Here is a 26,243-nt window from a genome sequence, read left to right on the forward strand (position 1 = left end):
ATCACGCAAGGTCACGTTATCGTGGGTCAAAGGCGTCCCTGATTTCAGCTTCTACAGAAAGATATGGGGAGCAAAACGCATTCGACGCCGTTGCAAAACAAGTTACAAGAACTACTCGATCGCCGACGGACGAACGCAACACTCCGTAATCTGACATTACCACTTCAGAATCAGACCGACTTCTCATCCAACGATTTTCTGTCACTATCCACTTCGCCACAACTCAAATCGGAGTACCTTCAAGAGCTGCAGGGAATTGACTTGCCATTGGGTAGCGGCGGGTCAAGACTGCTAGATGGCAACTCGACGTACGCCGAACAACTGGAGCAAGAGATTGCCAACTTCCATGGAGCCACATCTGGACTGCTGTTTAACAGTGGTTTCGATGCAAACGCCGGCTTCTTTGCGAGTGTACCGCAGCCGGGAGACGTGATAGTCTATGATGAGCTTGTACATGCAAGCGTTCATGACGGCATGAGGTTATCACGAGCGGGGAAGACGATTGCTTTTGAACACAACTCCATATCTGCTCTAAAGAATGCTTTGGTGGCAGTTCTTGGTGAGAACGAGGGTGTGCGAGACAACGGATGTAATGTATTCGTGGCATTGGAATCCATCTACAGTATGGACGGAGACGTATGCCCTTTGAGAGAGATGGTGGAGGTCGTAGAAGAAGTCTTGGGCCCTGAACGAGGATATATCGTCATCGACGAGGCCCATTCTACTGGTGTATTAGGACCAGAGGGAAAGGGGTTGGTATGTGAACTAGGCCTCGAGAAACGCATATTCGCACGGCTCCACACATTCGGGAAAGCGGTAGCGGCAAACGGAGGTACGTCTTCGTTCATTCTCTCCAAGTTTGTGACAGATGCTAAGTACTTCACAGCAATCATTCTCGGCTCAGACACCTTGCGTCATTACCTCATCAACTACGCACGTCCGCTCATATATACAACGTTCCTGTCCTACCCCTCTCTGGCGCTCATACGCTCTTCGTACCGGCTACTTCAGTCTGGCCAGAGCGTAAGACTACAAGCCCATCTACAGCATCTTACGCAGCACCTCTACACTAGCCTCGGTCATCTCCAGAGACACTCCGACTTGGCTAGTCGAACACTCACAATTCCAAGTGCATGCCCAAGATCGCCTATATTCGCAGTGCAATTAGCGAGACCAAAGGTTCTAGCGAGCTTTTTGCAAACTCATGGTATGATGGTCAGAGCTGTGGTACCGCCAACAGTGCCGGTGGGTACTGCTCGAGTCAGGATCTGCTTACATGCTGGTAACACATCAGCGGAGGTTGACAAACTCGTTGAATTGCTGGGAAGATGGTGCGAAAGTCAAGCCGCTGAGCAGTTACAAGATCATGTACAGGAAGCAGTCGTACGAGCCAAACTCTAGCTTTGAATCAAGAGGACAACGCAACCCAGAGTTATAATAGTGAACTCGTGAACATCTTTACTTCTTCTTCTTTATATTGTGAGAGTGATTTTGTATAAACCACCTCTGCCCTCAAGCAAGTGCCTGAACCGTAGCCTCTGCCTCCGCAGCCGCAACAACCGCTTCAGCCTCATCCTGTCCCGGAAGCTTGCGCTGCTCTCCAATTGTCTCCTCCATCTTCATAGGCCTCAGTCCCCACCTGCCAAACATAGCCTTATCCTCTTCCCAACCGTTGCAAGCAGTAGTCAACATCTTCTCGCCCGTGAAGACAGCATTAGCGCCCGCTTGGAAACACATAATCTGCTTCTCCTCGCGCATCGTGTGGCGACCAGCGGCGAGTCTGATTATGGTGGTAGGCATGACGAGTCGTGCGGTAGCGATGGTACGGAGGATGGCGTCGAAGGAGATGGCTTGTGTCTCTCCGAGGGGTGTGCCTTTGATTGGGACTAGGGCATTGACGGGGAAGCTCTCGGGATGGGCTGGTAGTGTTGCGACGGTGTGGATGAGACCGACGTGGTCACGAGCCTTCTCGCCCAAACCAAGGATACCGCCGGTGCACACGTGTATGCCGGCTTCTTGGACGTTCTTGATGGTGGCGAGTCGCTCGTCGTAGGTGCGTGTGGTGATGACACTGGGGTAGTGCTCTCGGCTGGTGTCGACGTTGTGGTTGTATGCTGTCAATCCAGCGTCTTTGAGCTCTTTGGCTTGCACGGCATCTACCATACCTGTTGTGTAGAAACAGAAAGTCAGTGTATGTCTCACATGCAGTTCGTAAACTTGGTTCTTACCCAAAGTAACACATGCCTCCATACCCATACCGCGCACCCCCTTTATCATCTCCTTGATGTTCTTGAGATTGGTCTTGCGGCCTCGCATGTCTCTCCAGGCAGCTCCCATGCAGAATCTTGAGCTCCCATTCTCTTTTGCGACACGCGCAGCTTCCAAGACTGAATCTACCGAAGACAATTTTGTAGCCTTCAATCCTGTGTCGTAACGCGATGACTGCGCACAGTAAGAGCAATCTTCGCTGCAGCCTCCAGTCTTGATGTTGAAGAGCGTGCACATCTGGATGGCGGCGGGGTCATGGAAGCGCCGGTGCACCGAAGCCTACAACGGGATTGATGAGACATTGTCCCTCCAAATAGTGATGGAGCTGTGTGACATACCGCTGCATGTGTAAGGTCTATCAGCGAAGTATTGTAGACTTCAGTAATCTCTTCCTTCGTCCAGCTCGTCCTGGGCGCACTTGCATTGAGCGCGTTCTCAAAGACGGAGCCTGTCCGCGCTGGTGAGCGTAATTGTTGAGTTCCAGGGTCGACAGGGGTATCGAGGACGGTGCTGAAGGAGCGGGTGATCTGCAGGGAGCGAGGCGCGAGCGACAAGCCCCGGCCTGTTCGAAGAAGCACTCTTTGAGCCATTGCAAAAGGTCAATTGATGCTCGATACGAGTCGTCGGAATCACGTACAGTCAACAGGTGCCTCAGACTAGCTGCCCGCTCACGGCTTACGGGAGACGGCTCTAGGGCTCCAGGAACGCGTCGGCCTGCGTTTGTAGATCAGCGTGGGACTTCCGCCAATCAGAATCGAGGCGATGACCGCGGGGTTCCGTGGCGTCTTTACATTATCTAACTTCCTTAGACCGAGCGGTCCAGCCAAAAGCGCCGAGGTGGTTATATACCTCAATGGCTAGTATCGCTGATGTCGACATCGAGTGGAGACTTTTGGGTTCGTTGATGTTGCAAGGTTGCCAATGTCTCCCCGAGGGCCTACTCCAAACCACACCTCCAAACCGGACAATTACCTACCCAAGACCGTTTGTTTGATATGATTCAGCGCACTCCCCGCCCTCAGCCACTTCAATTGACCGTTGCTGTAACTATGGTTGAGCGGCGCGATCCACTCTCCTGCATTATTCGCGCGCACCACACGCATGCTAGCCTGCCTTCCCGGCCGTAGCTCGCCGTCTTCAACACCTTGTAGCGTAATGCGATCGCCCAACTGGATACGATCGTAGTCCTGGGGATTCGCAAAAGTCAGAGGCAGCATGCCCTGCTTCTTCAGATTGGTTTCGTGTATTCTGGCGAAAGAGCGCGCTATGATCGCGACACCACCGAGGAAACGCGGTTCTAGCGCTGCATGCTCACGCGATGACCCTTCTCCGTAGTTGAAGTCACCGACGATGCACCAGTTTACACCTTGATCGCGCAAGTCTCGGGCGACCTCATGCACAAGTCCGATTTCGCTGGTTAGCGGGTGGATCGTGTGGCCGAGCAACTTGGAGTCGGAACCTAGGAAGGCGTTCGAAGCTGCAAGAAGCATGTTGTTGCTGATGTTCTCAAGATGACCACGGAATTTGTACCACGGGCCTGCGGGGCTAATATGATCGGTCGTGCACTTCCCTTGGACTTTGACGAGAATCGGCATGTCTTTCGTCGAGCCGGGAGACCAGGGTTTGAAGGGCTCAAGTAGTTGCAGACGCTCAGATCGTGGGTCAATGTCGACTGTCACATCGTCGGCGTCATGAATTGGAGCTTGGTAGAAATCTTCGCCCACGACGAACTGCATGGGCAACTCGACATTTTTTGGTGCTGTGAACTGGAATCCCTGCGCTGACCCTTCGATTTGAAGAGAGTCGATGACAGGGTTGAAATCCAACCTTCCAGAGTAGGCAAAAGCCGTCACCATCTCTGGAGAAGTCACGAATGAACAGGTCTCTGGGTTACCGTCGTGCCGACCAACGAAGTTGCGATTGAAACTGGAAACTACCGTGTTTCTCTCGCGGCCTTTGACATCGACGTCTGTACGCTGCCATTGCCCTACGCAAGGGCCACAAGTTGTGCTCAGCACAACAGCACCTGTATCGCGCAATGTTTGCAGTATACCCTCCGATTCTGCAGTCGCGCGTATATCTTCGCTGCCTGGGGAGACCAGAAACGGTGTCTTCACTTCCTGCAAACCAGCAGCCTTGGCCTGCTCGACAAGCTGCGACGTTTTGTATAGGTCTTCGTATGAGCTGTTGGTGCAGCTGCCTACCATGGCATGACTGATTTCAACAGGCCAGTCGTTCTTTACTACAGCATCCTTCAGTTCTGAAAGAGGATGCGAAAGATCCGGAGTAAAGGGACCGTTGATATGTGGTTCTAACGAGTCTAGATCGATTTCGATGACTGTGTCATAGTGCTTCTCGGAGCCTTCATCTGCGGTCAGCAGGATATCCTTGTAGCCGTTTGCGAGGCGCGCAACATCCACACGCTTCGTCGCCGAGAGATATCGATTCATGGCTTCGGAGTAGGGAAAGATACAGGAAGTCGATCCAATTTCAGCTGACATGTTGCAGACAGTCGCCATGGCCGTGGCACCCAACGTCTGCGTACCTGGGCCAAAGAACTCAATCACCTTGCCCTTTCCGCCTGAAACAGATAGTATACCGGCGAGTTTGCAGATGATGTCTTTTGTCGAGGCCCATCCATGCAGGCTACCAGTAAGTCGGACACCTACAATCTGTGGGCACATGAGTTCCCAGGGCATACCAGCCATCGCATCGACTGCATCGGAACCCCCAACTCCAATGCCAAGCATTCCCATGCCGCCGGCGTTGGGCGTATGCGAATCCGTCCCGATAATAAGGCCTCCAGGAAACGTATAATTCTCGAAGATGGTAGTGTGGATGATGCCGGCGCCAGGTTTCCACCAGCCGATTCCGTATTTCTTTGCTGCGCTACTAAGAAAAGCATAGACCTCGCGATGCTCTTCTCTTCCACGGACAAGGTCCTCTTCAGCGCCGTCGCGCGATACGATGAGGTGATCGCTGTGCACTGTTGTGGGGATCTGGACTCTCGGGAGGCCTGCGCTGATGAACTGCAGCAATGCCATTGTCGCCGTCGCATCATGACATGCGACTCTATCTGGACGGAGATGCAGCAGCGTCTCTCCACGCCTGATTTCATCTAGAGACCAGTGGTGCTCGTCTGAAGTGTAAAGGTGACTATACAGCACTTTTTCTGTCAGGGTAAGGGGCCGGCGCGAGCCATGTCTAATAGACTTGAGCTGCAAGACCTGTCGGTCGTAGTCGCGTGGTATGTCTGCATCGAGAGGACTGATCGACACCCGCGGCGCAAGCGATGCCAGACTTCTCGCATACAAATTGCTACATCGGTGTAGGGGGTACCTTCGCGCTGCGACTTTAGCGGTGAGCATGACTTGACGATGGCTTGAACAGCATAGGAGAGATAGTGCATTCCATGTTTGCGATGTTGTGAGAAAAGGCAAGTCGGAAACATGTCCCTTATCCGTAGCCGGTCGGCTTTTGAATGCAGCGCTAGGATCTCGGGATATCTTTTGAAGCCGAGCAGAACAGTGCCGATGGAACTATGGACAATGGGGAGTTTGAACGTCCACAAACAGTAGGGCAAGTAAACAAATACGAGGCCTTGAAGCCTGCACTTCCACATGAAAGACTCATCGTAGTCTTCAGCATGCATAGTTTGTGTGACGGAAGCTGATTAGTCTGCCCTTTCTCGAATCTGTCGTATGGGCCGAAGTTGGGTATCAGTAAGGACATGAAGCAGATGCGATATGTCCATTGTACAAAGCAAGAGCGTTCCGAATGTGTTCGCGTCGTCGCGTCGCGTTGGTATCGCGTTCCAACGCAGTCGCCAGCAAGCCCATCCCCTCAACCCTGCAAGTTCTAGAACACGATGACGTAGCTTCCATCCCTCCACCAAACTTCCTCCTACAGCTTTACACCCACCCCAGCAACCACAACACCAACAATCTCTCCAACCCTACCGCCTGCACTGATCCAGACGCTCTCCTCTCACCCAACAATGTTCTCCCCCTCCATCTACACCGTCAGCGTCTTCCAGCTCGGCCTCACCTCGGCCCTCAGCGCCTACGGCCTCTTCCTCTCCTACCAAAACATAACGCGCCTACAGCAGTATGAAAAGCAGAGCGAGAAGGCTGCAGAATGGTCAAACACCGCGGCACAGAGATTGCATAAGACAAGGTCGACGCAGACGAGTGGGACTGTAACAGTACGTCTGCCCTCGCACGCTTGACCTCCAATTCCAACTGCTTCCTTACACATCATCACACCATCGCCCCTGACACCTCCTCGCTTTCCCATTCCCCAGTCAATGCCAACACAAGAACATCTCCCACTAACAAACCCCTCGCAGCTCCTCCTCAGCCTCCTAACCTCCGTCGCCCTCCTCACCATCCCCACCCTCTCCTCCCCAAAACTGTTCATCGGGGCCGGAGCAGCAAACGCAGCAGCCACATACCTCGCTCGAGTCCACATGTCAAATTTCTGGAACGACAAGAACCAGACGAAAATTCCCTTTGTGGAGAAGTTCAACGAAGCGATACGAGGGAGCGAGCTCGTCGTCTTGCTACTGGGTACACTGAGTCTAGGCTGGGCAGCAGCAGGAGGCGTGTGGGCGGGCATGGCGAACGGCGGAAGCGGGATATTGGGACTGGGTGTTTGGGGGCTGGTTGTGGGGGGGAGGGTCATGTCGATTGCGCCGCAGATGGGATGGACGGGTAGTACTCAAAGCTAGAAAGGGGATAGAAAGAATGGTCTACTTTGATTTCCATATATACGGGTATCTTGAACGATGAATCACGATTTCACATCCCCCATCTCACTCATCTCGCGCACCAACCTCACACTATCCGCTTCTCGGACCCAGTCTTCTATCCTCGCCCCCACATCCCCCACTAACTTCTCATACGTCTCGTTGATGAAGAAAAGCGAGGTATGTGCTGTCACCTCGTCCATGTTCTCCATGAAGACGCGTATCCATGTAGGATCCTTATTCCCATCCGCGTCTTTCGGCGGTAGCATGCAGAATTTCTTGAGCTTCTTGGGTTTGGCAGGCGCACTACTTTCTTCCGACTCGTTCTTTTGTCGATGATGGCTATTCTGGCTGTCCGTTGTGGAAAGGGTGTAGGAGGATTCGGCGCGGTTGTCGGGTGTGTCTTGGCGCATGATGCCGCTGCGCGAGAACTGGTAGTTGGCGTATGGATGTTGGGGGTTGTGTTGGGCTGGTTCGTTGTCGCCCAGTTCAATGGCACCGATATCCTCTTCCAGGTCGGTTGTAGCGCGTTTTGGTGAGGTTTTGTCTTCTGCGGGTATCTTTCCGTCGCGCAAGTCTGCTTCTCGTTGCCTTTGTCGCGCTTCTTCTTCCCGCTGCTCTGCTTCTGCTTGTCGCTGTTCTCTTTCTTTCTGTCTTTGTTTGTCCTCTGCTGACATGTTGTTTGCCTCTTCGGCCTTCTTTAGCTCTTCCTTCTCCTGCTCTTTCCTTGCTTTCTCACGTTCTTCTTGCCTCTTCTTCTCTTCCTTCTCTCGGTCCTTCTTCTCTTTCGCTTTTTCCTTTTCCCATTTCTCTTCCATCTTGGTCCGTTCGTTGATCGTCTTGTTGCGTGTCTTGACAGCTTTCTGGTATACCTTAAGAGCCTGGTCGTGCTCTTTCTCTGCAGCTTTGCGCTGGGCCTTGTCGGAGAATTGCATCAGATCAACAAATGGCGGCTCCTGCGGGATAGGCGGGATCTCTGGTAAGTTTGGAGGACCGCTGTTCTCGCGCGCTGATTCCTCGAAAGTTTGAGGTGCTGTAGGGCTGGTAGCCGATAGGAGGTCTTGAGGGCTGACAGGCACGACGCCGTCCTCTCGATGCTCGTGGACTTTGATGGATAGCGGCGGAGAATCTGCCATGGGTTCAGGATGCACGTGTGTCATCTCTGGCTCGGACGATGTGATTGATGAACTTCTCGACCTCTCTTCTTCCTCTGTTTGAGCGGGTATCTGTCGCGATGCCTCACTCGAGGCACTCATGTTGCTATTTTGATGCTGTAATTGCTGACTGGATGACCGTGATGGAGATGGTGATTTTGGAGAAGGCGATTTGGGAGATTTCGGCTTCTTGGGTCTCCCGGTGCTTGCAGTGTAGTAGTTGACAAAGCGTACGCGAGGTACTGTGCGCCCTTGGCCAAAACCAGATCTCCTCTTGCTTTCGTCGTCTTCTTCCAGCGCGCGCACCCTTGCGTATCTGTTCTTCAATTCCTTGTAGTCGGCCATTGCGCTACCGAACTCGAAATGAGACTTGACGAGACCTTTAGTGGCTTCTTTCAAGCCGTCTTTGTAGTGTTTGGTAAGCCAGTGTAGACTGTTTTCCCAGCCCTTCCGATTTGGCAGATTCACATCATTTGGGAATGCCGGGTTGTAATTGGGATCCGTAGGCTTTGGGTTGAAGATTGTACTCATTCTACTGGGTCTCTTTCCAACGTCGGCGTCTTGCACAATCGCGTCCTGTGGTGTTGGCGGTGAACTAAAGATGCTGCCTAGTCCAGCTTTGATAATTCCAGGATGCATGCCCAGGAACGGAACATCGAAATTCACGATACCAATGATGCGATGGCGGAATACTAGCGCGATGTCCGCAGCGAGCAAGCCACCCATGGAATGACCGAGCAAAACAACGTCGGTCCATTGATCCTCGTGTGGAGCTAGCCTGACAGCTGTCAGTCCTGGGCATGTTCGTAGGTGAGAGAACCGAACCATCTCGAGAAGTTGTCTCTCGCAATCTCAAGCGAGTCCCGTGACTTGTATCTGGGATAGATTTTTGTGTGGACGACATGGGTTTCGGCGAGCGTGATGGTTACAAGATTGTGCACGTGGGCTGGGAAGCTTCTAAAACTTGTTTCGTTGCCCATGAAGCCATGAATGAAAACCAGCATTAGGCGCCGTCGCCCAGTCTCTCCCTGCGAGGGATCTGGGACGAGCGACTGGGTCGAAGAGGAGCGCGGGTCTTGCGACGATATGCCCATGACGGAGTAGGGTGGAGGCGCATCACTTGTGGAAGAGTCTCGGGGAGGAAGTGGTGGTGGGCGTCTTTGGTGCTTTTGGTCCGAAGCTGCTTGATTTGTCGGCGACGTCATTGTTAGATGTGGATGCACCTGTTACGACACGCATGGGAAGAGGCGCGAATTATATAACCAGTGCCTTGAAAACTGGGAAGTGTTTGCGAGGCTTGGAAGGCGCGCAGTTCAGAGGGGCAATGTGGGGTAAAACGCGACAACTCATACGCAGGTCCAATACGAAGGACGGCGTATTCGCTCGCCACTCGCGTATTCACCTATACGCATGTTCAACCAGCAACAAGTAGGTATAACGAGTAGATGCGCTAGAAAGTCGAGACTGACTGGCTCAAGAATGCACACCGTCAGATCTCTGGATTCCAACGAAGAGAGTCGTGCGCAGCGCGATGTGGTGGTCCACAAGCGGCAGGCAGTCGTAGTTGGGCGTGTGGAACCCCATGAGACGCACGCTTTCCTAGCAGAGACAAAGAGTTAGAACGCAGCAAGGGACTGGACCGCTGAATCCGAATCTGACGCGCCGCCGATCACCCCTTCGGTTATATAGTTACATGGACATTCTATAGGTTTGTGTTTCGAAGTCACGCTCGTGTCAGAGGATATTTGGAGTTCCGTGTTATGGTGCATGACTCGTGCATATAGAGCTGATCACTGAGGCCTTGTCGTTTAGGTTTGCTAAGGTCTATGAAACTATATGACGAATAGTCATGCACCGCAGAGTGGCACATCTCACAAGTCATGAGGAATGAGGCATGCTGAAGGGCAGGTCTGGATTAGGAGGGTAATGTCAGACGGCGTGGATGGCCTCGTTCTTTGTTCGGCGTGGTTCATGCGCAGTTGTTTGTTGACGCGATAGGCCAGGGGCTCCAGACAAACATACTAGACAGTGGCGCGTTCCAGAGAGGAAGCTCGTGATGTTGGTGGTGAACTATGAAGGCCACCCTAGCGAACAATGAAGACTACTCGGGCTTGGCAATACGCCAGCCAGCAGACACGGGCCGGCGGTCGTGGAAAGGGCACGACGGCAGATTGCAGCAAGCGAGTCCCCCAAGGCGACGAGCACGAGTCGGCGATGCTTGTGCGACAATAGCAATGGCAGGTGCGACAACCCAAGGGCGGCAACTAAGAATAACACCTTAGCAGACTTTGCAGCCCTGCATACGCCGTTCCAGAATGCGGTACCTGAAAGGCCGTCGCTGGATGGTGTGGCGCCACTGCAGGTGCAAGCGGGACGGCTAGTTAGCAGCCCCTTTGGACCATGGTACGCCAATTCTCCGAAGTTATACTGCCGAAGAGTGAAGCTCGACGATGCGCAGCGGGTGGGCGAGGACGAGATTAAGAAAGAGATTGCCGTCGTCACCAGTCGTCATTGCCGTGACGATCGCAAATGTGCTGAGGGCGTGTTGTCATATCGTGTGCCGGTGGGTCCTGCTATTCCTGGACATATCATCTCGCTTGCGGGCCAATCAGGCCCACAGGGTCTGTGCCAACGGCCGACGGACCCCAAACGGTTTCTCGTCTCCTCGCTGCATCTGGCTGGGCTGGAGCGTCGGCGTGCTGTGTCTGTGTCTGCTCCCTGTGTCCCTCAGGCTCTCTCCCACGACGCTTCCGCCGCGACGTCGACAATTCCACGGACCCAGCGCTACCACGGCCAAGGGACCCTCAGGACAGCAGCTGTTGGAGCCGCCGTCGCGCGACACCCACACCACGTCTGGCCCACCCCGTTGCACGATACACGACGCTAGAAATTGCGTCGGCCGCCCGTTCCCCATAACCTCCCCGTCCGCCCCCTCAACCGCGCGACCGTCGCGAAGCAAATGCTGGCCTATTGATCGCCTTCACGTAGGTCCTCCTCAAGTTCATCCTCCTGACATGTGAGTGCTGATCGTTGCCGCCTCCAGACCATCCCTCAGTCAGTCACCTGGCGTCCATTCTTTTGCCGACATTCACTCGCTCCCACCCAAACCCACTCCATTGACTGGACTCCCTGCACCGGCTGAAGCCCGTACGTCCGCTCATTCGCACACCGTCCCTACAACACATGTTCCGTCAAACAGCGCACCTCGCCACCGATACTCTGGAAGCATCGCCCTAGCCCATATTGCCTGGACCGTCTCTAGATCTTTATGGACCCCGTTGCAACACCCTCCAGGATATCCAGAGTCGATTCGCGCTACCGTCACCGCGCGCAAACCGTCCCGCCCCAGAGCGAACCTGTGCCGCAATCTGAAGAGAAAGAGGAGGAATCAAGTCAGGACGACTTTATCCCTGAGCTGAGAGCCAGAGACAGCATGAGCAGAGGCCATCGCTTCTTTCACCGTCGCGCTGCCCTGGGCAACACGAAGGTTGTCACTGTCGCCGTCGAAGTAGTCGGAACCGTCGATACCAGCGGAAGTTTTATCCCCCAGGAGACCATGGCGCCTGTCACACCTCAGTCCCCAGTTGCTCCTACACCGACCCCTGCCGCAGTCGCAGCAGCTTCACCAGCACCAGCGCCCTCAGTGGCTCCCGCCGCGCAGCAACCACTGCCCTCCGCTCCCGCACCTGGTGTTCCAGCAGTACCAGCAGTACCTACAGTTGCGGCTCCTGTGCTTCCATCCGTCCCAGCAGTCCCACCTTTCCCAAGTGACCTCGTGGTTCCAACCGTTCCTGCGTACCCATACTCCACAGGCGGCCAAGTCCCGGCCACCTCCGACTTGAGCGCATCTCCAATTCCAACTAGCAGCCCCGAAAGCGCTGCGACTCCATCTGCAGCCCCCGTGCCGCTATCAGAAATAAGTTTCATCTTGAACTCAACAGCATCTAGTAAGCCAGACGATACTGCCAACATGATCAAGTCTAACAAGTCCAGGCACTGCTTCCTTGTTTTCATCATCTTCATTCGTCTCCCTTGACAGCATCTCGGCGTCAACTTCGACTGACCTGATTGCGACCATCGCAGCAGCCCCGACTCTCTCGACATCTTCATCGGCATCACAATTCACGTCCTCGTCCGACGCATCGTCATCTTCTCAAACTTCAGCAGAATCTGCTTTCCCTAGCAGTACCGTCATCTCCTCTGATGCTGCGTCAACAACAGCATACTATGGTGGCGCCGGTGGGGACGCGTCTGGAACGGCGGCTGCCCCTGCTGCCACCACAGCAGGCATCTCAGATGCTGATGCTAACACCTCTCCTCCTCTACTTGAAACCCCACAAGTTGTCGGAAGTGTAGTGGGTAGTTTGGCTGGCGCTGCGCTCATTCTCGCCATAATACTGCTGCTGCTTAAACGTTACAAGCGGAAGCAGGGCGGTGCTCTACAACTCACTGGCGACGATCACACCGATAACAACCAGTCGATGAGGCAAGCACCCACCACAGCTAGTACCTTGGTTCCTGTCGCCTTCCTGAACCGTTTTTCCGGTCTGTCAGGCAAGACTGCGGAAACCAACCTCAGTGGTGGTGAACGCAGCTTTCAACGAGTCTCAGGGCGCAAGCTTCCATCCGCTTTCAGCGAGGGCATGACATCGGATCAGTTCTCTCGTGGCGGCACAATGTCTGGATCTTCTTTCTACCAAGATGAACACGGCACGTATGGCGGTCCCGGCATGTCAAAAGAGTTTGGCAAGGAGATCGGTGACAGCCCAACGAACCGAGAGTCAGGACCCATGAACATTCGACCCAGCCCAGCCAGGACACCAGTCATACGGCATCCTGATGATGGCAACCCCTTCGCGGACCGCCACTATCTCAGCCCGCCACAATCTCCAAATCCTGATGCCCCACCCAGAGGCACTCTTGGTAGAAGTCTGCCTTCGGCGGACGGATCCAGGTCATCTCGGTTTACAGAGAACGTTTGAATGATCTACTAGTCTTTTATTGCCTTCTTACTCTCGCTCCAGCATCTGTTTTACCTAACGACACGCATGAACGTGCGTATTGCTCACCTCGCATTGTACCCACCATCTCGCATCTCTTGTCGGTCTCGTCTTGTATACCCCCAGGATCCGCTCGACAGGTTCCACTACTCACCACATACTGTCCTTAATCCGGGCCGCAATCTGGCGGCCCCAGAACTAATGTCTTGTCGGCTTCCTTTTACTTGTTTGTTGTTTTACTATATAGTCGTTTCCAGTTTCCATTCTTCACGATAACTGCCGGATCGGGAAACGGTGCCTTTGTTTCATACCCCCCTGGTTGTTGCTCTCTCTCAAGGGAGAAATCCCTGGGTCGCACGACCATTTGTTTATATCGGCTCTGTGGTCCGTGTATATATTCTACGCTGTGCTTTGTTGAAAGCCGGCTTCGTGCATATGGTCGCCATGTTTGTCATGTATGTTGGGGCGCGAGGGCAATTTCGGACTAGAGGTCTCGACTATAGGGTTGGCGGAGTTCATAGTGGTCTCTCCCAATGCTCAAAAGTTTGGTCTTGCAAAAATTACAGTCTAACCTGCGTGCACCTCGTTGATCCAGTGATGCATCGGATAAGTATGCATGCTGCTTACCACGTTTCTATTTCTAGCACAATACGCAATACTAGCACACATAAGGCTGCTGGATTTCCTGTCCTGGCCGGCGCAGCCTGCACTACCGTTTCCTTAACACGGTCCATGTCATGTTCATCACCTCCGTGGTCTTTTGATAGGGTACTTGGCATTCTCATGACATCGCTCTCGGTTGGCCGGCCGCAGCTCAGCCCCACCCGTGCTTGCCTAACCGTAAGCACCGCCCCAAGATCGACGGTAGTACCGCCTAGCGTCACGTAAGGCTTCCCAGATAGATGTGATTAAATGCCAATGCCGACTCCAGACTCATACCTATTGCTCTTACTATCTGACTCTCAGCACCAGAACGTCACTGTATCCTATACTACTTACCATTCGCGCACCTATCTCTAACACCCGACAACAAGCAACAGCAACAGCACCCCCAACCCCAACATCACCACCACCAGCCTTCCCCCTCCCAAACAACCACCCACCCCCACAACCATGGCCCTCGCCCCCGCCCCCCAGCCCATCGGCGTATTCCCTCAATTCTTCGCCGCCGGCCCCGAAACGCTCGTCCTAAAAGAAAAAGTCATGTCCCTCAGCGGCGACAGCTTCAGCATCAAGCTCGCAAACGGCACGCCGGTGCTCAAAGTCGAAGGCAAAGTCATGAGCCTGACGGGCCGCAAGAAGATGTTCGATATGCAGGGAAACCACCTGTGCAGTATTGTTAAAGAGCATTTTCATATTCACTCGACGTATGTGGTGGAGAGTGCGGGGGGTGAGAAGATTATGGAGGTGAAGAGTAGTTTTAAATGTGAGTGCATGGGATGTTTGGGGAGGAGGGTGGGGAAAGGGAGGGAGATGGGAAGGGGGAGATGGGGGAGGTTTGAAATTTGATGCAAGAATGTATTTGGCTGACGATGAGATACAGTATTTGGTAGCAAAGCAACAGCAACATTCACGTCGCAAAACGGCAAGCAAGAAAGCCTCACTATGAAAGGCGACTTTTTCGATACCCAGGCTGATATCCTGGATGAGGCGCAAGGAGGTACGTATCTCACACTTCCCTCCCTTCCCTCCCCCCATACTAACCCCCCCTCCCTCACACAGGTCTCGTCGTCGCCCGCATCGACCGCAAGCTCCTCAGCGGCAAAGACATATTCTTCGGGCAGCAAACCTACGGCGTGCAAATCGCGCCTGGGGTCGACATGGCGCTCATCGCCGCCCTGTGCATCTGCCTCGACGAGAAGAACAACGAGGGGTCATAGAATAACTCGAAGAGGAAACAAGTGCCGTATGTGTTTTCTTTGGCGAACAAGGCGACGAAGGGGCGGAGTGGGACGTGGATGAATCAGGCGACTAAGGGGAGGAGTGGGGCTTGGTGGGAGAGGGTTGAGGGCGTGGGGATGAGGAGGGGGACTTGGTAGTAGGGATGGGAGAGGAGGGGAGGGGGAGTGTGGTGTTTGTTGTGTATACCCTTTGCGTGGAATATTGGTGTTTCTTTCTAGTCCATGAAACTGTTTCTTGAGTTTATGTGTCTGATGATGAGAGAAGTTTGTCGAAAGTTGATCTCTTCACGCGTCTCCGTGGGAGATGACAGTGCTTGAAACACGTATAACTTGGTTGCCAATATCATGAGGCATCATCAGACCACACATGGTCTGACCACTGCGACTAAACGGCACGACGCATCACTCACGGTCACGACAGTAGAACGAAGAGTGAAGTAGATAATCTTGATATTAAAGGAGCGTCTTTAGTTGCTTGTCACTCACTCATCTCCATCCCACCATCTATACACAACAACAATCCCTTTAACTACGCCCAGAAACCCCACAAAAAACAACAACAAAGGAGAGATCTAATAAGCCGAAGTACAGGGCAATCGGGAAAAAACATGGCTGAAATGACCACGTCCCGCAAAATATATGCTAGTAATGCAGTCTAACACGAAGCAGACGGAGAAGCAACAGAATATGGAGAAGGATGGGAATAACTCAGAGGCTACGCAGGAAGAGATAACGAAAACGCCTGCCCAATGAATGCTATGCTTGACTTGGAAAAACTTATCAACACCTTCTTCTGCAACAAAACTTTTGGCCGGCCTGCTTGTATATGCTCACGTCTGCAATCCGTTCCTTGTCCCGATCTTTTTTTCGCGGAAAGGGGGGTATATATGCCACATGGCTTGACAATGGCGGGGGCGCGGGAAAGGGGCCGGCTGCGAGGGTACTGCAGCAAGGTCGATGAACGACCAAAGAATTAAGGGCACTTGTCTGGACCGTGTGTTGGGGGCGATCCAGCTAACCATGGTCAATTACTTCGATCCAGCGAGCAATTCCGATCCGGGTACATTGTGGCCGAAATCAAGTATCAAAGTCCTGCCATCCTGGCTAGTAGCAACAACGCGTCTGTAGTCACTCTTGGCTGAGAGGATCCAGCTCGTTGTCCAGTTCTTGTAAACAGCATATGTTTGCCCAGTCTCGTAATCCGAAACTTGTATACTCTGGTCGTACGAGCCAGACACGATGCGACCGTTGAAGGCGTCGAGGAATAGCGATCGTACAAGACCGTCGTGCTTAACTCTGCTGTGGACCAGCTCGCCGGTTGAAGCATCAAACTTGTACACGACGTGGTCATTACCACCGGCGAGAACGTATTTTGCGTCATCGGAAAATTCGACAGCGGCGAGACCACGGTCTTCGGACGGGAAGTCTTTGATTGAGACACCAGTCTCAAGGTTCCAGAGCTTAGCTACACCGTCGCCACTAGCGGAAACGAGGAAGTTGCCGCGTAGCTGAACGGCGTTGACGGGGCCTCTGTGACCCTTGAGTGTGCGGACGCAGTTGCCGGTCTTGCGGTCCCAGACCTTGATCATGGCGTCCTTGGAGCAGGAGATGATGTACTTGTCATCAAGGCAGACATCTAGGACACCAGCCTCATGGCCGCGGAGTCGGTACATGGGAACGTACTCATCGCCGGTAATGTCCCATACGATGCAGGTGTAGTCCGAGGATCCTGTCACCATGATCTCGCTATCGTACTGTAAGCAGAGAATGGAAGCGTCGTGGTAGTCGGCGGGGACGGTGTATATCTCGTTGCCAACCTTGGTGCCGTTGAGCGAAGCGTGGCTGATGACTCGTTCCGGTCGCTCCTCCATGGGTGGGGGAGTGTTAGCTGTTGGCCGGTGGTTGGGTCCACCGTAGACCCTGATGCACTTGTAAGTTTTCAGATCCCACACGCGGATAGTCCTGTCTCGGGAGCCGGTGATGGCCTTGTTCTCGTCAAACTGGCAGCAGTAGACGCTATCCGTGTGACCATTGAGGTAAATGGCAGCGGGTGTACCGGTCTTCCATCGCCCGTCGATTGTGCTCCGCGCCCTGAACATCTGCTTCCAGTCCTGGGCTGGTGCTGGGTTGCCGCCTGCCATCTTGCCAGTGCCCAAGCCGCCCATCTGGATAGGCGCAGGGGAGACGTGTACTTCGGGTTCGTGTTTGCGGAGGAAGACGTTCCGCCAGACGTGCGGTGACGAGGCGTGTTCGTTCCAGCTGCGCGAGACGCGCTCGGCCCGTACGAGAGAAGCGGCATCGAGGTTTGACAGGACGGTGGTGGCGAGCTCGGCAGGAAGGCGTTGGAAGGGATCGACTGTGACACTGTTAGCGTGGCCCCAATGACTGGTGTTTGCCAACTCACTCATCTTCTTCTCCGTGACACTGTCGGCGCGGACAATGGGAGAAGCACATGTCATGTCCACACCGCTCTCGTTGTCCTTGATGTCGTCATCACGCATGGAGGTGGTGATGAGGCCATTGAGAAAGCGGTGGGTGTGTTCCTGCTCGCGGCGGAGCTGGTTCTGGCGATCCTGGTTTGCGGCGGCTGCTGCTTGTCGGGCGGCGGCGCCTGGTACGGACTGGCTGGGATAGGAGACGGCGGGCGTGAAAAGAGCTTTGGTGATGTCTGTCGAGGGCCCCGGAGCTGTGGGGCGGCGTCGCATGCTACTCAGGCGCTTGAAGGGAGCAAAAGCCTTTGAGCTGGTGCTTTGTGGTTGCAGTTGAAAAGTGGGAATGCCAGAGTCTTGGTGTTGCAGGGGCATTCGCTGTTGATCCATGGTAGACTTCTGGCTAGCGCTCGAAGAGGGCAACGACTCGAATAAGGAATGAATGGAGCCGCGGCGACGCTGTGCAGGTGTGGCGGACGACACGGACGACATGCGCCGGCGCGTCTTTTGGCGGGTGAAACTACCAGCGACTGCACCAAACGCGCGGGAGAAGGAGCTGGCCTGTGAATGCTGCGACAGGCCGTCGGCGTGCATGGTGGCTTCGTTGACGGCGTCCAACATGTTGGTGTCCTTGACGTCGTGTTGGTAGTGGGTAGGGAATGTCTGCGAGATGGTGCGCTTCATCGTGTGCGGCGGCGGCGCGGCAGAGGTGTAGGCGTCGTCGTCCACGTCGGAAGAGGTCTTCGGTCGGTGCGACAGGATGGACTGCCTGCGATGCATGCTCCCAGGGATGCTGACTACTGAGCCCGACGAGTTGCGGTGAAGGGCAGAGGCGAAACAGAAAGCGAATCGTAACGTCGCAGGATAACACGGCGGTGACTAAGAGAGCGTGCACAGCAAAGCGGGCTGCGAGGCGTAGGGAGGGTGAGGGTTTGGGCGGAAAGCAAGGATACGCAAAAGAGTCGGACACGAGGTTTATAGCATGAGTATTAGTAGCCGCAGGAGAGGGAAAACAGAGCTTGTTAACAACGCCAGACGACGTGCCACACACTAGGCCAGGAGACTCAGCCGATCTCAAGCCGGTTCGAGTGCCTCCCGAACGTGGTCTGTTCACCAAAGCAACTCCAGACCCACCCCTGCAAATTACCACTTATCTTATCATGCCAGCACTACCCACACCGTCCTGAAGAAGTCGTAAAGAGTACCGTTCGACCGCCTGCTGCTGCATCCGGCTCCTCCGATCCACTGTCACCACGGCCTCCTGCGTCTGCTTATGCTACACCGCTCCGACGGTACGCCATCCAAGTCGCTTCACGGTACACCATCTTGAATCGCGTGGAGCCCACAACCTAGATCACGCGAAACCGGGCCAAACCATCGCTCAAACATCATGGCATCAACCGCTCCACCCGCCCCCATACCCACCGTCTACCGCCTCGTCTTCTGCTGGCTAGAGCCCGCTTCCATCCTTCTAGGTGCCATCTACGCGTTTTTCTTCCAATCCACCTACCTGGACTTGACCCATGCAGCCAGCTCGCCGGGCCTCCCGGTTCCAATCTCAACATCCATAGTCATGTCACAGTTAGCGAATCTGTACCTTGGACTTGCTTTTTTGGAAGCCTCGATCCTGCGCGCCACGCTCGACGTCAAAGTCTGGAAGACCTTCATAGTCGGTTTGCTGCTCGCCGACCTAGGCCATTTGTTCTCTGTGTTGCCGGTCGGAAGCGAGATCTACTGGGCCTTTTGGCGATGGAACGCCATCGATCTGGGGAACGTCCCGTTCGTTTACTTCTTAGCGGTGACGCGCATTTGCATGCTTCTTGGCGTCGGCTTCCAGAAGGAAGGTGTGAGATCGAAGCTGACATGAAGGCGCACTGGCAGCAGAATGCAAAAACACAAATCCCATGTATATATTTCTAGTCGTGTCAATAAAATGTCATGCATCGTAGCGAGTCCACCAGCCGTCACCACGACCATCGCAATCTCTCATTTCCACATGTGCGCCCGTCACAAACAACCCAATCCTGCCCAACACGCCCGACCAAAACGAGGACATTCTCGAGCCTGCCTCGCCTATTCACGATTCATCCCTAACCAGGCAGCCCAACCGAGCAAATCGCATACCTCGTTACCCCAGACCCACAGTACAAGACCCTGTACATCATCTCGTGCATACCCTTTCACCCGTCATCTCACCGACCGACGGGCCTCACCGCCCCAAATCTCTTCACCAAAAACCTTCACCCCTCGGAATCATTCCGAACCTAACAATCACCAAAAACGAGCAAATGGCAGCTTACCCGCAGCAACGCAGCACCACAGTGAAACGCCATTCATTACACATTACACACTGAAAGCCCGCCCTCTCTTACCGCCGCCGCGATGAATCCAAAATTCTGCCTTGTGAGGTCCTTTGTCAGGTAAATCCAACAAAGACGCTGACTGACACGTCTCCATGCTTCTCGACAAAAAATCATCGCGTGGCATCCCCGGCACCACACACATGCAGCATGCCGAGAATAGCAACTGCCAACATCGTCCTTCGCCACGCCTGCTCAGCCTCATGCCCTGCATACCCACCCGCCAGTCATCAGCAACTCCCCCAGCACCAGTGCAGGGCAAGGTGCGCGGGAATCCCGGAGAGGCAGCGGCGCAAACGTCATTCCTACCCCATCAAATCAATTTTTCTTCTCTCCACCATTCTTTTTCTTCCTTGCCCATTCGCAACATCTCGCATCATACTCGGGCTTAGCTGCTTAGCACGCCACTTGCACATACATGTAATCGCAGATCTTTGATGTATGTTGGGAGAGGCAAATTTGAAAGAAAGGGAACACTTCCACGTCGTTGGGACATTCAATCCCGCTTCTGTTTCGCCGAAACACTAATTCACGTTGACTACCATGGATACGGCGCTGCACACAATTTGTTAGTAGTTAGTGAGGGTCGGTCCTGTATGCCCATGACACGCGCCTTGCATCATGTCATGTCGAACCAAACGTTAATCTTTACATGCGTACCATGGTTTGCGCAGGCGCAAAGGGGTCTTCGCCATGATGTCGCCGACCTTTTTTCATTGTGCACGAGTTCCGAGCTGCCTAGAAAGATGGCTACGTGGGTATGATGGGGTGGCCGTCATGTGTACCAGTGGATGGCTTGGCGGGGTCGTGTAGGGAGGGAGCACGGAGAAAGGGTGTAATGGACCCCGCACCCACGATGTGAAGTTCGGGGGTATACCGTGGTACACGTGCTTCTAGACGGGCCTGCCAAGATTTGACAACGCAGCGTGTTCGAGAACAATCGCGAGTATTCATGGCGTATATGTAAGATTGCGCTACGTCACAGAGTTTGCCTGTAGTAGTACCCGCAGCTTGAGATTGCTGCCATGTAATTAAGGCACGGCACAAGGCACGATGGTGGTCAACCCTTTCCAACGTTTCGCACGGTTTGGTTTCAGAAACACATCGTCTCACTGCAAAACATCAACACACAACACTCGTTACAAAGACGAACAATGATAGAGATTTCAAGACACTGCTTCCCCTGCACCCGCAGAAGCCGGAAGCGACAGGAAGATACGGGGTATAATATCCACACCAGAAAACAGTAATCCAAACACGAGACCCAGTTACAAAAGTTCAACCCCAATGCTGTAGAGATACCCGCTTTTCCCGATTGCAACATGAAAACGCGCCTTGACCCCATACCAATCAATAAGCTTTGCTCATACATGTATATTAGGCCGTAATCGATCCGAACACCGTGCAAAGTGACGCAGTATAAACAGAAAGCGAGTGAAATCATGGTACATCGCAGATACATAACAGCGCCCGAAGGCAAAAAGAGGCGAAAGAATAGACGCAGGTATGCGCGTCAGAAAAGGAACAAGATCCCAAAAGGGTGGTAAGAATGAGGCTCAAAGCATGGATGGATCAAGTGTTCCACCCATGCTGTCCATGGTCTTCTCGAGCATGTCAAGGTCCATCATAGTCCCTGGACCATAGTCGGGGAATAACATCATGTCCTCGCTGTCCATGGGAGGAAGAACAACGCCCAGATTCTGCAGGTCTTCAGAGAGTTGCATATCCATTGGGAGGACATCACCAGCCATGTTGATGTGCCATGCATCGGGCATGTCGGCGTCCTTGAGATCGATGTTGATGACGAGATTGTCGTTCTCGGAAATGTCAGACTGTCGTGTTGAAGGCGTGTCTTTGTTAGATGACTCGGGCGTGGCGGAGGGTGAGGCGGGCCGGGAGCGGAGTGCCCACGTGTTATCTTCGTCCTTGAGATCAAAGACTGTAAAAGGCCCGTTCGCGTCGAGAGCGGCAAAGGTATCTTCGTAGGAATAGTCAAGAAGAGACATTGGCAGCATGGGCTGCTGCGGCGTCTGCTCTTCTTCTTGAACCACAGGCTCCGGAGCTGTTGCTTGCTGCTCCTTGGGTACGGATTTGGGGATGCTGGCCGGTGTGGGTTTGCCGCGGGCACCCGAGCCAGGTGTGCCCACCTTGGTCATCGCCTGGGGTGTCTTGAGTAGATTCGAAGACGGTGAGTCCTTGACGCCTGTTTGCGTTGGTACCCGCGCCATCGCCGTAGTTGCTGGCTGCTGTCCAACTGGAGTGGCAGCATTGTTCGAAGCGCCAGGGGTCTGCTCCGGCTTGACAGCCTGTTGAGTTGCTCGTGGCGCAGCTGGTGCGGGCTTCGAGGCGCGTTTGGCAGCGTTCGGATCGACCTTCGCTTCGCCAGTCTTCTGGTCAATATCCAGGTAATCCGCCATAGAGTCGAGAGCAAACTGCATCGGGTTCTCGACCTTGACGTGTATCTGACTATGCGCCTCTAGTTCACCCTGGGTATCGAAACCCCTTACGGAGAATTCACAACTTGGATCGTTGCATCGGAAAGTCGGCCGTTGTGGCATTTGCTTCTCAGGGGGCGGTTGTCTTCTCAGTTCAGGGGAGTTGCCTGTACCTGAACCAATTCGAGGAGACGCTCTAGCACCGGGAGTAGATGATTGACTGCCCTCAAGCTTCGCGCGCTTCTTCTCAGGCAATACAAGATTCGTCACTGGCCTCGCTCCCTCGAAGTAGTGTGCTGCTCCGTGGCCCGAGTCGGCTCCGATAGCGAACGGTGGTCGGTCGGTGGTAGGGGCAGAAGGCGGCTTCTGGCTGCGGTTTTGTTGTTCTACGATTTTCAGATTTGCGGCATTAAGTTGAGCGGGCGGGGCATTCGAACCACCCTGGGTCTGCGGCTGCTGCTGCTGCTGCTGACCAGCTGTTTGCTGCTTGACCTTTTCCATAATCTTATTAACGAACTTGAGTGTTGCGCCCATATGGTTCTTGAACTCTTCAATCGTAAGAGTGACTTGAGGGCGAAGCGTGCCATCTGACAGGTCAATCTGCTGGTATAGCAGAACACGAGACGTCATGATTTGGCGGAGAACTTGCTCGGGCTCAGAGGAATCGTACGAAGCGTGGAAAATGCGTAGAGCCTGATCCACCTGCTTTAGTCGGTTGAGTTGTTCTTTGAGCGATCGCTGTAGTGGTATTCGCATTTGCTGGGGTAGCTGTACTGGCGGTCTGGCGGGGATACTCTTTTCTACTTCGTCCATCAGCTGCTTGAATTGCCGGGTCCTCGCAGGGTCCGCCATTCTTTGGCGGAGCTCCTCGTGGTTAACTACCCCGCCCCGTTGTTGCTGCATCTTGTTATTAGAGGCGTCTTGGGCCTTCAATAACTGTGCCTTGTACTGAGCATGCTGGGCTGGGGTAAGTTTCGACATTTGCTCATGGGTAAGATTGAGCCCGGGTTGAGACTTTGTCGAAGCCATTGCGGTAGCCTGTGGTGTGGCATCTGCACCTGACTCGGCAGCATCCTCGTTGGGTCGCTTGGTGCCCTTGTTCACATTATTGTTGTTATTATTGTTGTTGGACAATTGCGGTTGCATGGGCTGCGATTGTTGTTGAGGAGGTTTGGCTGCTGCTTTGGGTTGAGGGGTGGGTTGTGCAGGAGGTTGTACAGTCGGTGGACGGTTGCTTTGCTGCTGCTGAACTGCGATGTTCGCAGGCGGTTGCGCCTGACCACGTTGGGCTTGTTGCTGCTGCAGGATATGTTGCTGCGCCTGTTGCTGCCGCTGATGCTGAAGATTCTTCATCTTTATGGACATCATCAGACCTCGTAGTTGCTCGTCTGGCATGTTTGCCTGTGGCTGGCCTGCCATTCTTGCCCGAAATTGCGCCAATTCTTGAGGGGTGACCTGGAGCATGTTCTGCATGTTTTGCATGTTCGGTGGCTGTGGGCCATTCCTCATAAGACCTGGATTAGGGTTTCCCTGCGCGGGTGGAGCAATGCCTTGGCCAGGCTGTGGTGTGCCATTGGGACCCTGTCCATTCTGGCTAGAGTTCCGTACCATGTCTTGGAAGTGAAGAACCTGTAGCATAAGCAGCTTCTGGCTGTCGACGCCTGGAACGAGAGCGGGGTTTTGGCCAGCCCACAGCTTCAGTTGCTGCCATGTTCTGACATCCGGAGGAAGACTGTTACGGATTGAGTTGTTCAAAACGTTTGGAGGAAATGGCTTGGGGTCAGTAGCATGTATGATACCAGGATTGGCTCGTAGCAAGTTGGAGGCCGCCTGTAAACGTTGCTGCTGAGACTGCATTGGCGCACGCTGTGCTCCCATAGGAGGCTGTGGTCCAGCTCCAGGTTGTGGCTGCGTAAGGTTCAAGCCACGATTTATGCCTTGCTGCATGTTGGGGTTCATCATGGGACCGCCCATATTAGGCGGCATCTGCTGTTGCGGTTGTTGATTGAAAGGCAAGTTTTGCTGCCCAGCATTGGGTTGACCTGGGGGGAAGGCCCCATTTTGAATTCCGCCATTGCGACGAAGATTCATCATGTAGCTCTGTAGTATTACACGAAACTGAGGCTCCGGAACCTTGAGCAGTTGCTGCTTGACGTTCGGGTCTAGGTCGGCCGGCATCATGTTCATGCGAACCTGATCAGTCAGCGGTTGCTGGTTGGCCTGCTGCACGGCGGCAGCTCTTTGTTGCGCTTGTCGCATAAGCTCGGACAGATTGGGGTCAGTCTGGCCGGGTTGAGGCGTCATGATGGGAACATGGGCTTGAGGAGGCCGTTGCTGTTGCGGTGTACCAGGAGGTCCTGCCTGTCCCGGTGGCGCCATCGGCCGGTTAAGCATAGACATGGCAGGACTGGCCTGAGAACCCTGGGGTAGGTTCAGACCGCCGCCCATTTGGCCTTGGAGCATCTGGTTCTGCTGGTTGCGTGCTTGCGCCGCCTGTTGCTGCCGTTGTTGCTCCAGCCGCGCCTGAGCCTGAGCTTGAGCCTGGGCCTGAGCTTGTGCTTGCGCTTGTTGCGCCTGCTGTGCCTGTTGTTGGCGGTGAAATGCCTCAGCAGCCTGGCGCTGTGCCATGGCATTTTGTGATGCATTTTGTTGTGCGTTTTGGCCCTGGAAGCCGCCCATCTGACCGCCGTTATTCTGGTTGTTGCTTGCAGGCACTACTGTGTTGCCCTGGTCCTGGCTGCGCATAGCTTCCATTTGCCGATTTGCTATCTCAGTGAAGTCAAACTCTTGATTAGGTTGACGTGGATTCATGCCCATCTGCTGGGCCTGCATCCGGTTCGGCTGAGCAGCTCCCTGCATGGCGCCGGCATTTTGGGCAGCTCCCTGCTGGTTGAGGGCGCCTCTTCTGTAGAGCATTTCGGCGTGTTGTCGGAAACGGAGGAAGAGAGGGTTGATACCCTGAGCGAGCAGCTGTTGCTTCTTATCCTCGGGCCATGCGCGAATATCAGATTCGAATTTGAGCCGAACCTCCTCTTTACAAGTATCCATGAGCTTTTTAGCGAACTGGTTGATGATCAGTTGGTCCTGACGATTCTGTGTGGGCTGATTGGGCTGCATGTTCGGTTGCTGGTTGTTTTGGCCCTGTTGGGGCATATTGGCGGGGTTAGCCCCATTCACACCCATAGAAGACTGCCCTTGTGACATGGGTACTGGAGAAACCTGCATGGGCCGTTGGAGTTGGGCATTCGGAAAGGCCGGGTTGAACTGGGGGCCTCCGGGCCTGCCGCCTTGCTGACCCATCTGGTTCATCATGTTCATCTGGTTCATCTGGGCGGGATTCATGCCGTTCATCGGGTTGTTCATGTTGTTGGGAACGCCGCCTTGCATGCGTTGTTGTAATTGTTGCTGGCGCGCAGTCGTCATGACGATGAGCTTTTGCTTGATGTTGGAGACGTATTGGTCCTTTGTTGAAGAAGACATAAAGGTCTGCGTCTCGAACTGGAGGGCGGCGCGCATAGACTCGACCTCGGCGATCTCAGGCTTGAGCAGGCGGTACTGGGTGAAGAACTGGAGGGCCAGCTGACCGCGCTCTTCCGGCTGCGTGCCCTGCTGCCAGCCATTTGGGATCTTGCCTTGTTGCTGCTGCACGCGATAGTGCTGGATGAAGTGGTGGAGTCCCGCGGTGGCCCGGTTCTGTTGCATGCCGTTCTGTTGCATGTTGGGGTTGTTCATGGTGGTGGAGCGCGAACGGCCACGGGCGCGCTATGTCGCAGGCTGGCGGAGGTGCGCAAGATACAGGCAGCGGTGCAGTGCCGCGGATGTGCAGTGAACAGCAGCACTCATGCAGGCCGAGAGTTTCAGGTGCGCGGCGGGCGGTGGGACGACTCCGGCGTCGAGGCGTCGTGTCTGGTGCCGAGTAGACGACTTGGTGAGACCTGGGATGGGGGCG

General features: G+C 54.3%; 9 protein-coding genes across 9 annotated transcripts; 4 read left to right on the forward strand and 5 right to left on the reverse strand.

Annotated features, from left to right (window-relative positions):
• Window positions 1-63: 63 nt before the first annotated feature.
• J4E93_007977 (uncharacterized protein) lies at window positions 64-1,109 on the forward strand (the record flags this gene model as incomplete). The annotated part of the gene is made up of 2 exons (XM_049345880.1): window positions 64-1,023; window positions 1,074-1,109. 2 exons carry the CDS (start codon window positions 64-66, stop codon window positions 1,107-1,109), a joined length of 996 nt encoding a protein of 331 aa, XP_049196813.1.
• A 403-nt stretch (window positions 1,110-1,512) lies between these two features.
• Window positions 1,513-2,858, reverse strand: J4E93_007978 (uncharacterized protein; the record flags this gene model as incomplete). Its single annotated transcript, XM_049345881.1, has 2 exons — window positions 1,513-2,547; window positions 2,607-2,858. The coding sequence occupies 2 exons, from the start codon at window positions 2,856-2,858 to the stop codon at window positions 1,513-1,515; spliced, it is 1,287 nt and encodes a 428-aa protein (XP_049196814.1).
• A 378-nt stretch (window positions 2,859-3,236) lies between these two features.
• Window positions 3,237-5,636, reverse strand: J4E93_007979 (uncharacterized protein; the record flags this gene model as incomplete). The annotated part of the gene is made up of 1 exon (XM_049345882.1): window positions 3,237-5,636. The coding sequence occupies one exon, from the start codon at window positions 5,634-5,636 to the stop codon at window positions 3,237-3,239; it is 2,400 nt and encodes a 799-aa protein (XP_049196815.1).
• A 629-nt stretch (window positions 5,637-6,265) lies between these two features.
• On the forward strand, window positions 6,266-6,997 carry J4E93_007980 (uncharacterized protein; the record flags this gene model as incomplete). Its single annotated transcript, XM_049345883.1, has 2 exons — window positions 6,266-6,472; window positions 6,617-6,997. 2 exons carry the CDS (start codon window positions 6,266-6,268, stop codon window positions 6,995-6,997), a joined length of 588 nt encoding a protein of 195 aa, XP_049196816.1.
• A 62-nt stretch (window positions 6,998-7,059) lies between these two features.
• J4E93_007981 (uncharacterized protein) lies at window positions 7,060-8,997 on the reverse strand (the record flags this gene model as incomplete). Its single annotated transcript, XM_049345884.1, has 2 exons — window positions 7,060-8,947; window positions 8,990-8,997. 2 exons carry the CDS (start codon window positions 8,995-8,997, stop codon window positions 7,060-7,062), a joined length of 1,896 nt encoding a protein of 631 aa, XP_049196817.1.
• A 2,440-nt stretch (window positions 8,998-11,437) lies between these two features.
• Window positions 11,438-13,151, forward strand: J4E93_007982 (uncharacterized protein; the record flags this gene model as incomplete). The annotated part of the gene is made up of 2 exons (XM_049345885.1): window positions 11,438-11,705; window positions 12,163-13,151. 2 exons carry the CDS (start codon window positions 11,438-11,440, stop codon window positions 13,149-13,151), a joined length of 1,257 nt encoding a protein of 418 aa, XP_049196818.1.
• A 1,131-nt stretch (window positions 13,152-14,282) lies between these two features.
• Window positions 14,283-15,049, forward strand: J4E93_007983 (uncharacterized protein; the record flags this gene model as incomplete). Its single annotated transcript, XM_049345886.1, has 3 exons — window positions 14,283-14,595; window positions 14,713-14,829; window positions 14,892-15,049. The coding sequence occupies 3 exons, from the start codon at window positions 14,283-14,285 to the stop codon at window positions 15,047-15,049; spliced, it is 588 nt and encodes a 195-aa protein (XP_049196819.1).
• A 1,049-nt stretch (window positions 15,050-16,098) lies between these two features.
• J4E93_007984 (uncharacterized protein) lies at window positions 16,099-18,279 on the reverse strand (the record flags this gene model as incomplete). The annotated part of the gene is made up of 2 exons (XM_049345887.1): window positions 16,099-17,426; window positions 17,475-18,279. The coding sequence occupies 2 exons, from the start codon at window positions 18,277-18,279 to the stop codon at window positions 16,099-16,101; spliced, it is 2,133 nt and encodes a 710-aa protein (XP_049196820.1).
• Window positions 18,280-21,415: 3,136 nt separating this feature from the next.
• J4E93_007985 (uncharacterized protein) lies at window positions 21,416-26,026 on the reverse strand (the record flags this gene model as incomplete). The annotated part of the gene is made up of 1 exon (XM_049345888.1): window positions 21,416-26,026. The coding sequence occupies one exon, from the start codon at window positions 26,024-26,026 to the stop codon at window positions 21,416-21,418; it is 4,611 nt and encodes a 1,536-aa protein (XP_049196821.1).
• Between the last annotated feature and the right edge of the window lie 217 nt (window positions 26,027-26,243).

Source organism: Alternaria ventricosa (genome assembly GCF_023758065.1).
Source record: "Alternaria ventricosa strain BMP 2768 chromosome Unknown scaffold_15, whole genome shotgun sequence".
Taxonomy (NCBI): domain Eukaryota; kingdom Fungi; phylum Ascomycota; class Dothideomycetes; order Pleosporales; family Pleosporaceae; genus Alternaria; species Alternaria ventricosa.